This window comes from Syzygium oleosum, unplaced genomic scaffold (assembly GCF_021117445.2).
Source record: "Syzygium oleosum isolate NSW1041296 unplaced genomic scaffold, Sole_v2.1 Sole_v2.22, whole genome shotgun sequence".
NCBI lineage: Eukaryota > Viridiplantae > Streptophyta > Magnoliopsida > Myrtales > Myrtaceae > Syzygium > Syzygium oleosum.
In genome coordinates, this window is record NW_026607506.1 from 838,116 (window position 1) to 850,575 (window position 12,460).

General features: G+C 42.6%; 1 protein-coding gene across 1 annotated transcript; it reads right to left on the reverse strand.

Annotated features, from left to right (window-relative positions):
- Positions 1–1,520: 1,520 nt before the first annotated feature.
- On the reverse strand, positions 1,521–4,236 carry LOC115675824 (patatin-like protein 2). Its single transcript, XM_030598606.2, has 7 exons — positions 3,780–4,236; positions 3,434–3,615; positions 3,157–3,343; positions 2,869–3,030; positions 2,483–2,785; positions 2,224–2,396; positions 1,521–2,115 (listed from the first exon to the last, which is right to left on the reverse strand). The coding sequence occupies exons 1-7, from the start codon at positions 3,924–3,926 to the stop codon at positions 1,992–1,994; spliced, it is 1,278 nt and encodes a 425-aa protein (XP_030454466.1). The 5' UTR covers positions 3,927–4,236; the 3' UTR covers positions 1,521–1,991.
- Positions 4,237–12,460: the final 8,224 nt, after the last annotated feature.

A 12,460-nucleotide genomic window follows, 5' to 3' on the forward strand; every position in this document is an offset into this window, starting at 1 on the left:
AATATATAACTAGAAAAATGAGTTTAGTCTCACTTTTTAGACTTTCCATAAAAACCGCCCGGATGAAATTATAAAGGGACAAACCAAAGACATAATAGGGACATCTATTTATCTAGTAAATCAAACTTGGATGGTTGACTTTTTAAAGACCTCACAAAGAAGAGAGACCCTCCACTCCTACACTCAACTACTTCAATTTATCCCTTTTTATTTGATCATACCTACTCTATTTCTTTTTTTTTTTTTTTTGGTAAAGGTAAGATGTACTCCATTTCTTTATATCTAATCATTTAGAAAAATTTGTACATATATGTGTCATATATATTTTTCTTTTTGTATTTTTGGCAATTCGTTACATGGTACTGCATTTCATAATACACGACGAAAACACAACTTAATCTCGCATAAAATCACCGAGCTTAATTTATTTTAATCATAATTGAAAATAGATATTTTGGCACTTTTTCTCAACGTTCTTATTATGTGTACATTTATTAATTTCCAATGCAATATACGAATTTACAATTTATCCCAAACCAAATTTGGTAAAGTGGGTACGTCATGAAAATCATGTTAGCTATCTCGATACAATATTGGATACGGTTAATTCATCTAGTTGTGTTGCATGAAATTTATCAATTTTTTTGAGTAACTGAAGATAGTATATGGTATTGATTCATATAAATACTGCATGATATATGGACTTTACATTCGTATTATATTGAATGTATTCTAGTGTAAGTTCTTGCAAATTCGTATATATGCTTGATGTCTCTAAGCTTACGACATGAGTAGGCATTGGACTTTGTTCTAAAAAGTAGGTCGTTAATTGTTGTCGCATTTCGATATATGTCAATGTTTCACTGGTTGCATGACACATACTCTTTAATGAATGTTGTCCTTGGTATTAAGAAGTACTCATTTAAGATAACAGAATAGGGAAAAAGAAACACAAATAACATTGTTAAAAAATTTATATATTCTGATTTAATTGAAATAAAACATGTGTCTCAATGGCTTGTTCTTACTAGAAAGTTTATTGAGGAAAAGGATCAATTAAGCACTGGTAATAATTAAATTCTTTTTCAGGTTTTGCTAAAAATATCATTTCGATGCAAATAGTTCTTAGGCGAAGAAAAATAACAAACTATAACATATACCGCTATTCACATTATGTCGATGGCACGGATTATTAGAAATGTTGTTATAAATCTTCATCATCATCTAATTTTCTGCACACATATTCGCGTGCTTTCCACCCAATACGGGACAAGGGAGTGCAAGGAAAACAGGCCTTTTGATATAGCTCTTTATACAACCCTATATATGTAAAGTTTCGTTAAGTAAAAGTGGCAAATTTTGAATACAAAATCCGTGTAATTTTTTTTTTGTATAATATACATTAATGACTATTAATTAGTAGTCAATTTTTCGAACCATAACTACCAATATCAATGTTGAAGGATGTGGACTGTGCAGCAAATAGATTACACAGTACACCCTATAAAACTCCAAATAAAAATGTGTTAGTGTGATTATAGAATTCAAAAACCATGCCAAAGTGGGTTGGCTCTACTGGTAATGTTCGAACTCTCCGCACACCATGTCCAGATTCGAATCCTGCTGCCCTTTGGTAGGCGATCTGTAAATCCACTAGAAGATCTTATAGGCCTGTGATATGCCGTGACCTTTGCACGGGATAACCTCCCCTCCTCCTAAACTTTTCATATAAAAAAATACAAAATTCAAAAACCATGTTTTATATAGGCAAGTTATGCCTAGATTTTCCAGCCACAGCCCATAATAATGAGGTTTTATTATTCACATAGATGGTGTTCACAACCTATCGCACCAGTTAATTCATACAAAACTAATCATCAAGGAGAATTAGATCAATTTTAACCCAATGCGAAAATTGGCGCTTGGAATTTCATTCAAGAAGAATGGAAAGAATGAAACAATCAAAGAATAAATGAGTTATCCCCTAAGATTCAATCTTCACAAATTGCCGTCTGTTGACTGTGCAGATTAGATCGCTTCAAATTTGCGGAGTTATGTCCATGAGGCGACCTAAGAAGACGAAGTTGTCTCTCGTTCGAGAGCATTTTTGCAAACCTGAAACCACAGTTTAGAATTGCATTTAGTAACCTCGATGATTATACATTGCCCTGAAACTCTTAAATAATTTAAGAACTCAGAGACATCGTTCAGATGGTTCTTTACCTTCTGAGAGCCTCTTCATTAGTCTCCGTGTTACACGCCTTGCATCCACCCGTCTCCAGGTCTACCTTTGAAACCGGCTTCTTCAATAGTGCTTCACCGGTTCTGACTAAGTCGGTCAAGTTCTTCTTCGTCGCGATATCCACAGATGCCACGACCCCACTTAAGTTGTCGTCCTGCCATTCCAAATTCGATTAGCGTGTCAACTCAAGTTCTTCGAGGTGTTAGTTTTCTTAAATGATTCAAGGTGCAATAAGTATACCTGAATCCGGAGGTAGTTGGCTTCAAGGTGCAGGGCCTGGAAGGCTGCGGAGAGGTGGAAGTCGACCATATCGGCACTTGCTTGCATGAACACATCGATCAACGGGTTCCCGCCGTTGCAGCTCAACCAGCTCAACACTCCCCATTTGGCCGCTTCACTTGCATCGTACTTCCCTTCTGATTTTTGTGAACCCGTCCCGAGTGATATCACCAGAAATCTTCTGTAATCCATCGGCTTTATAGGGAAGAAATCCGAGCTTCCTCCCATGATTGCCTTCATCACTTCGCCCATTGCGACTAACGTCTGCATGATGAACGATGTAAAGTTAGAAATTATAGAAACACGTTTTGTTAAGTCAGGTCTGCCAAAATATAGTTATTTCATACCGGATTGTTTGCGGCTACGCCACCATCTATGAGGTTGAATTCTCTCAGTTTTCCTGTGGAGTCTTGGGTTTCGAAATAATGAGCCGGGAGATAAGTTGGTGCTGCTGAGGTCGAGATGCATATGTCCGAGAGCAAGGCATTTATGGTCGGCGTTTTCTTCACCTACTCATTTTCCCGAAAACAAAATACTTAGTTGATTATTTATATATATCATAATAAATAGAAAACTAAGGAAATAATATAAATAAGGAAAGAAATTATATGCATGTTAGGGACAAGAAAATGAACCTCGTAGCTAGAAAAGATCGTTGGCTGAAGACGCTTGATGTCGAACGTTGGGATAACAATGTTAGTCAATGTCTGGTGCAATCTTGTGCTCCCGAGCTTCTCTTTCACGAGCTTATGCAGGTATTTTCCATCGTATTTTGGGCCAGTCACAGCTTTAATCATCTTCGTAGCTGGCGCGAAAGGACAACTGTAGTTTTCAATTTATAAAGACATTATATGTTAGAAAGCATTACTTTGTAAATATTACACCTATATAGGCTTTAAAATTTAGGGTCACCTGTCTTGAGGAAAGATTTTAGGGCAATTATTAAGGTAAAAATCCTTAATGTCTTTCGCAGCGAACAAGGGGCGATTGTTTTCATCCGGGGTGGTTAACATGGCCGTGACGAGACCACCAGTGCTTGTTCCAGCAACAACATCAAAATAATCTGCGATTCTTGCATCTTCACCATCTAGTTTCTGCACCAGTCCACAAAGATATGTTCTCCAGTTAGGAATCAAAATTTGCATGGGACATGCATGCATGAAAAGGCGAACTTCAAGTGATTATAGCACGCAGCAAAGCGTTTCTTACAAAGAAAGTACAAAAGCCTTAGCAAGTGACTGATTTATATGTATTATACCTGAAGTTCAGACTCTAAGAAAGCGAGGATGGTTCCTGGGATAAGCCCTCTTATCCCTCCACCATCAATACTGAGAATCGTAATGAGGTTTCCATAAGTCGGAGGTTGAAGTGGCAAGCTCCTCGTCCTTTCCATGGACATGATCATGTTACTGGAGAGAGAGAGAGAGAGAGAGAGAGAGAGAGAGAGAGAGAGAGAGAGAGAGAGAGGCTTTAAGGAAAAAGATTGAATTGCAACTCTGTTGAATTCCAAGTATGATGTTTGCAGAGAAAGCTGGAAGTGCGAGCTCTTTGGCCTTGATCTGGATAAGAAGCAAGTACTTATAAGCTATGCTTGATTCAAAATTTGACCGAAATCGCGCGTAAGATCTTGTTCAGAATTGTTTTAAGTTGGGCCGCTGATTCTTCAATCCAAAAAAAAACCCATTGAAAAGTCCAAATTTCAAAGGGCTGAATCCTAAATTGCTTCTAGGGAAGCACCTAGCCGATGATGAGTTTGAGCGGTCACCATGCAAGTGAGAACCGTTGTTGAGACTTTCAACGCCCCGAGTGAGACTTATAGGTTTGAAAAGTAAACGAAGGGCACGGGGGGCCATTTTGGAAGCAGCTAACCCTAAGTTCTGATGCGTCATCCACAGTAAACAAGAGGAGCGAATTGGTGCAATGAAATTATTTCTCGAAGTGATATGGGAGACCGCCGGTGAAAATTCGAGCCGAGAGTGAAAAGATCAACGCGCCTCTCAGAGGATGCTTTCTACGAAAATCGAAATATTGACAATGTCATGCGTCGCAAACTGCGAAATGCTATGGTGAACTCTCGTTTGACATATAACGAGAGGACGAAGCGAGAACTGACCGAAAGATTGAAAATGACATTAAGAGGTTTCGAACCGAGGCTGATAAATTCAATTCACGCCTTTGAACTTGAAGGTGGCAATAAAGGAGGAAGGCAGTGCATTATCTTACATCCTGTCTGATTTACATGTCATTTCATCACCTTTTTCATCACCGCGACATGTCGAAAGGGCTCCAACAGCTGCTCTATTCGTTGTTAATAAGCTTCAACTAATTTCGCTTCTGAGTAATTTTTGCTTATGTCATAATGTCTCCTATCTTCTTTATTATGTTGCTTGCGACGTGGAGGCTTTTGGTGATTCAAAGATGGCTGAAAGTTTAAGGGTAATTAAATGTTATGGATAAAAAAGCAACGAAAGTGACGAATGTCCTTTGATGAGACTTCCTTCCTGTTAGCTATGAGAAAATATTAGGTAGGTCAGTATTGTCACGTAAACGGTAGGACACTCTACTCATTAATCGCCACGTGTTTGAGTGAGGGCCCATATTTCAGATTTTGTCTCTTCATCTCTCTCCTCTTCTCTCTCCCTCTTGCCTGCTCCGCCTCCTATTCGCTTCTTCTTCTTCTCCGCATAGGCAACATCTGTTTCCACATCGATTGCAGCTTCGCCACCAACTCCACCGACGCCTTCAACACCACCTGGCTGTTTGATTGCCTCTTCATTGGCGGCTCCTCCTTTGTTGTTTGTCCACTCATTGATTTTTCGTCCTCGCCCTAGCCAAAGGCCGTAAGGGTGAACCTCGCCAAATTCAATGAGGGAGACCATCGCCTAGGCCGTAAGGGTCGAGCCCTCACTAGATCTAGCAAGAGCAACCCTCACTTGTGATCGGTCGGCGGCCTTGGCCAAGTATAGCCCTAGGCCAAAAGGAAAGAAAGGAAAAAAAGGTAGAAACAGTGAAGAAGACAAAGAGACTAATCAGTGAGGCCCACCTGGACACGTGGCAAGCGCTGAATGGAGATTCCTACCACATATGAGACAAGACTAACCTACTATTGACACCTATTTTTAATTTGCCCAAAATTAATTACACAAAATTTAGGAGTTAATTTTCATTAATTCCTAAAACAAAAAATATTTCTATTTAAATGCATTGCATATAGGAATTAGGCATATTTGCATTAATAGGGCCTATTTGAGCATATTTTCTTAATTAATCCTAAAAAAAAAAAAAAAATCGAGTCGGGCCAGGTCGGGGCTGGGCCGACCCGGCCCTTTTCTTTTTTCTTCCTTTCCCCCGGCGTGGGCTCGGCCCACTTTTCTTTTTCTTTTTCTTCCCGCGCGAGCTGGGCTCGGCCCGGCCCAGCTCCCTTTCTTCTTCCCCCTCGCCGGTCGCTCTCTCGCCCCTGTTCTCCCCTGCTCGAGACGTCACGCCGACGCACGGCGGCGCCGCTCCTCGGCGTCGCTATCCGGCCAGAGCAGGGCCGGGTGAACACGCCGACGGGACTGGCATTAATTGCCAGTCCCGTCCTCCCCGATTTTCCGGCTCCCTTATCCCTTCTTCCTTCCTCTCTGCCTCTGTTTTAAACCGGCCCCCCTGCTCTGCTCTGCACCGGCCTGCAATGGCCACGAAAGTCGCGGGGTGGCGTAGGCCGTCGTCACGCCGACGCAGAGGAGCAGAGGGGGTCCGTCGTCCGGCTATAAATAGCCAGAGAGAGGGAGAGAGAGCCCCCGGTCGGCCATTTTTGGAAAAAAATACAGAGAGAGCGTGAGAGCGTGAGCCGGGAGAGACAGGGAGCCTCCGGCAGCCACCGCGCCTCATCCACCCATCCCCGCCACCGAGACGACGGCGGCGACACAGAGAGAGAGAGTGGGTTGGCCGATTTCAGAGAGAAACAGAGAGAGAAAAATAGAGAGAGAAAGAGAGAAAATAGAGAGACAAGAGGGGAGAGTTGGTTCTTGCAGGTTCCCAGCCGCGTCGCCGTCACCCCCCGATCAACCGAAAAGCCCCAGACGCGCCGTCGACGGTGAGCTCTCCCCCCAGCCCGAACCGCCTCTGTTCTGCTCTGTTTTTCTGTTCGGTTTGGCCGGGACTCGCGCCGGCCGTTTCGCGCGAATCTCGGCCCATACCGTCATCCCCCGCCGTCCGTGTGTCCTCACCGAAGGTAGGTTGGTCGCCTGACCGCGGTTCACGGAACAGTCGAATTTGTTGTTTTCGGTCGCGCACACCATCTGCTCGACAAAAGTCCTCAATGAAACCAGTTTTTGTTTTGGTCGCCAGCCGGCGAACGGCGGTCGGACGGTGACCCCGGTGGGTGGAGAGGCTTGGTTTTACTCCCAGGAGGCCGATTTGGGGGCGGCGCTGGTCTGGGTCCGCCGGCGAGAGGCCGTTTTTGGCTTCGCCGGCGGCTGCTCCCACGGGTTCGGCCTGACCCGGTTCAGCCGACCCGACCCGGTCAACGACCGGGTCGGATCCGTTGACCCGGGTCGGTTCCGATCGATCCGGTTCAGCTGATCCGACCCGGGTCAACGACCGGGTCGAATCCGTTGACCCGGTCCGGATCCGCTCCTTTATTTTATTTTATTTTATTTTTTAATTTTTTAATTTTTTTTTCTCTTCCTTTTTTCTTTTTTCTCCTTCCCTTTTTTATTTATTCTATTTATTTAAAAAAGGTTTCGTATTTTATTTTATTTTTATTTTTATTTTTTTAAAATTTTTTTAATGTGATATATTGTTGTTATTTTAATCTAATGTGATATTATGTTGTAAGTTTTTGTCTTGTTTAAATTAGACAAGCCTGAGGTTGAACGGTAGTATTTTGCATGTTAGTTTTTATTACCGTTGTATTGTTATGCATGTTTCTAATACAATTGCATGAGTGTTGTGTTTTTGAATGTCATCTGACTTAGTTAAGGCTAGAACTTTAGGCTGCATGAATTGTTGTGTTCCTGACTGCTAATCGTTTCTGATTATGCACTCGCTTGATCACCTCACATGTTAGGAGAAAGGTCCTAAAATCAATCCAAATTGTCTGACAAATGTTTTCATGAAATGAACAGGATAAAAAGGTACCGAAAGGGCATTAGTTATCTAACTAGTGTAACCAAGTCCCCGAATTCAGTTAATCTCTGGTTCGTAGGAATATGGTGATTCTCCCATCATCCTATTTGGGTTTCTAATCGGCCCACCCCAAATCGATTAGTGGCGACTCCTTGATATAAACCACTTGCATGTTAAAAACTTAAACCCTAAGTCGCGATATGGTATGGGCTTGGGAGAGCCCGAGTTAAGTCCCGAACCTAGACTTAGCACGTACCAGGCGAGCCCCCCCTTTTTTGCATGTTCGATAAAAAGAGGCTCGGGAGTTCGGTCGCGACAGACTGGCGACTCCACTGGGGATTTGCATTTTTTTAAAAAGTGGACTTGGGCCAAAAATTTTATCCTGTTCAAAAATGATTTTTGTTTGGCAGCAGGGACTTCAGGTACGATACTGACATTAAGGTGTTATTTGTTCTTGCAGATTCGAATTGATTGTTTATAATTTGTTGTGCATGCTTTAATGATTTAGCACTACACCGTTGCACACACAACCACGCTGCCGGACCTGGGCCGCGATAGGGCATTTTAGGATGGTGTTAAGAAAGATACGACCTCGAACGCGAGCCCGCGATGTAGAGGTTGCCTTTCTTTTCCCCGAAATTTATTTCTAAAAATTGTAAAGAAGTATCTTTAGCCGCTATTCGCGTGACTATAAGATATTCCTTTCGATTTGGCCGAGGTTAAAAGGACTTGACACCAACGCGAGGCTGCGACGGTCAGGCACCCTTTTAATTTCATTTTGCTGAGCCAGTCTAGATAGAAATTGAACCTCACTCCTCATGTGCATGTCGTTGCGATTGCCATGGTTCAAGGAAAGGTATATATTCTATCCCTTCTCATTTTTTTTTATATATACGGCCTACTTATTCAATTGATTTGTTACTGTTAGGCCACCCGTTGATTGCAGTCTATATACCAGGGATACGCTTATTGCGGAGCTTGTCCATAAAAATAAGCGCCTCCGAGAGACCGTGATTTCCCTATCGTTTATAAAATGAGTATCCGGGAATGGCGCCCTTTTGTTAAAAGCCTCTGTCTTTTATATTTCCTAGTAATTATGTTCAGGGGTTTTGATTATCTCCTGTAAAAATGTTTTTGGGTTGTACTAATGTTAATATAACTCGGGCCATTTTTTATGCTTTAAATAAAATTTTTTGCCCCTTAATGACACCATCGCGGCCTTCGGCCCAGTGGTATCCGGGGATGTAGCGTCACGGTCCGAGGCGACCGGGGTTCGAACCTCGGGGACGCCGCCTGTAATGTTAATATTAATAAAAACCTTTTTTGCTTATTTTTTCTTTGCAAATAAAGAAAATATGCAATAATAATATGAATAAGTCATAGAATGATTCTTTATTGGGCATTATACTCATTCATATCAGCGTTTTCTCGGGTAGCTACAAAAAATGGCCGAAGAAAATGTCCGTCTTAATAACATGGAGGACGAGATGAAGATGGTCCTCAATGCGATCCAAAATCTCACAAAGCAGGTGGAATCCATTCATGGCAAGCTCACACCTACGCCTGCAGCAGTTGAGGTGGTGTTATCACCACCGTCTACCGGAAAAGACAAAGCCTCTGCCAGCGACAATAAAATGCCCCCGCTAGAGGACGATCCGCTTCCCCTTGCTGTCAGGAAGCCTGAATTCGAAGCTGTACCAATGACGGAACAGGACAAACGCCTTGCAAAAGTCGAGGAGATGCTGAAACAGCTACAAGGCCCGCAGAATGCTGTCCCACTTGACATGTCTATATACAAACGGGTCAAAGTACCAGAAAAATTCAAGATGCCGGAATTCGAGAAGTATGACGGTACCTCATGCCCCAGACATCATTTGCACATGTATCATGTGCGGATGACCCAGTACGTTGACAACGAACCCCTCATGATTCAGACCTTTCAAGCGAGTTTGACGGGGCCAGCCCTGACATGGTATATGTCGAAGGATGTGGATACTTTTAAGTCTTGGGATGATGTCGCTGATGCATTCCTCAAGCATTATCAATTCAACCTCGACGTCACCTTTACTCGTGACGATCTGGAACGCGCTGAGAAGAAGAAGAGTGAGTCCTTCGAAGAGTATGCCACCAGATGGAGAAACTTGGCCGCCCAGGTTACCCCACAACTCACTGATCATGAATAAGTGAAATTGTTCATAAAGTCTCTTCCATATGAATACAGACACCGCCTGGTTGGTGCCACTGCTGAATCCCTTAATCGTCTTGTTCCTGTGGGTGAACGAATCGAAATGGGATTGCGTGAGGGGTGGTTTACAGACCCCACTTCCACAAGCAAGAAACTCGGCATGAAGAAGGAGAAAGAACCCCTGACAGATGCGGATGTTGCATACACCCAAACCGTTCGTCCTTCCCCAATGATTCAGATGAGCAGTGGACAGCAACCGGCCTCAGGCCGCAAGCCGCCCCAAAGGCGAAATAACAAAAAGCAGTTCACGCCACTCCCTTTGCCTATGTCTCAGATCCTGCCTATTCTCCTGGAAAAGAGGTTGCTTGCTAAAGAGCCAAAGCGTGAAAATCCTGAGCGTTTCCCCAACTACGATCCCTCCGAGGCATGTGACTATCATTTGGGTGAAACGGGACATTCCGTCAATGACTGTGTTGTTTTGAAAAATAAAGTCCAGAAATTATTGGATGCAAAGATCTTTTCATTCCACAACGCACCACCCAATCAAGAAGGAGGCGCAGATGTCGTCATTGAGTAAACTGAAGACTCAATTTTCCTCCTTTAGAATAGAGGCATATTTAATAGTTTGAATCCTCCCCTATGTAGGAGCTTTTCTTGCTTTCTAAAGTCCCAGTTGTTTTCTAAGATTCCCAGTTTTCTGATTTTTGTAATTATGCTTGGAATTTTAGTATTGCAATTTCCATTCCAACAAATGTAATTCGCCTGAATTATTCAAAAGAATTACAATTGTTTTGTTTTGAGGGCCTGAGGAAGTATCCCAAACCGGCCCGTTGATGATATCCAGCCATGTAAAGGAAAGTATTTTGAGGCCCAGGCTTCCTCATGCTTCCTTGTTCCTAAGCTTTTGAAAATAAAACAAACGTTTTATCATTTTTCAAAAGGGCAAAAAAGAACGGTGGTGAAAAAGCATACATGCTCATAGCCCTGTTTGTCTTTCTAACTCGCTCACTTCGTGTCTCAGAGCATACTCCCTTTTGATTTATTATTACGAAGGGGACCTTTGAAAATGACACAAGCTGAAGAGCACACCAGACCCTGATGATGCTAGCGGACCAACTCATCTGATAGGGGCAGTTCGAGCGAAAATCATCAAACCTTCAATGAAACATGGGGCAAATCTTACTACTACCAGTGGGTGATATCAACCCCAGAAAGTCAAAGAAAATGCTGACCACTCCTTGACTCCATGATGAGCGAAACATCATTTCGTACAAAAGCCGGGGGCAGATCAAGAAAAGATTATCCCTTTTGAAAGAAAAAGGTATGTCTTATTCCTAAACAAATTTTGGAAATGACATTCCATCCCTTTTCTTTTGCAGATAATGAACTGGGGAACATGCTAGACTCTGACGTGCTAGCGAGCCGGATAGAGCACCAATGTTGGAATCTCTCGAATGAAACATGCAAAGAAATGCTTAATTGGGAGAGTAGATTAGGGGGCATGTAATCTCCCAGTCCATCAAAAAGGGTGTATTTCGTTCCTAAAGTTCATCCACTTTAGCATAGAAATGACATATCTTTTCCTTTTACATAGGACAAAATTGAATAAAGAACACTCATGGTGTAAGCAAGCTAGAAAGGACTTCGCACATGACAAAATGGCGTCAAAGCCGATCCTGGCAAGCACGGAAGTCTCGATGGTAGTCACGCCCATGTCCGTCAAAGACCTTTAAAGCAGAAATTAGCTTTGCTGCGAAGTTCCCCATGCAAGCAATTGCACATGCCTGTGCAATCAGGAATCAGAGCATCCACGAGAAACTTCTCAACATGCTGGAATCGCATTGACACAGCGTGCGCTGACAGTAAAACCCTCTATTCGGGAGCACCCCTAATTATAGAGGATTTCATTCGAGCTTCGAGACCAAGAGTATGAAGGAGCAGACTGAGATAGAGAAGGCTGAACAAAGTAAAGAGGAGAAAAGACTCTGCTAACTTTGAAGGCAAAATGAAAGAAGGGTAATTTGTATCGTTCTCAATTTACCCTCAATCCTCTCATTTCTAACATAAGCTCCTGTTTTTGTCAGAAGGGAATTATCAACATCCGAGGAAACTCAAGGAGTTGTCAATTTAATTTCAAATGAAGGGAATCACGAAGGGTAATGTTGTATCGTTCCTAATTCCTGTTCCTCAAAGATCCGTTCATTAACACGGCCTTTCTTATTGCCTTGCAGGTTTGCCTCGTCGCTACTGCAGCGTAGGTAAGTATCTCTTTCCCTTAAAACTCTTTTTAAGAGTTGAATGAATCAAAAAAAAGGAAACATGTTAAAGCAAATAAACGCTTAACCTTCCTCCAAGTGCATCGCATGCCTTTTGGAAAGAATTTTGCATGGTAATTTTACCTGTTTAATTCACCAATTCCCTGTGAAAATTTTGACAATTCGACGAATGGTGTCGAACTGCTCCGATGTATTGAACGAGGTATGTCAGGATGATGAGAGGCAATCCTTAGCCTATACACATTCTCAAGTACCAAACCCATGTAAGATGAGCGAAAAGGTTCCACTTCTACAAGGTAAAGGGGTTTCTCGCATAAGGTACGGTAGCCAAAATGACGAGAGGCAGTTCATTTCTCTGCCCCATAC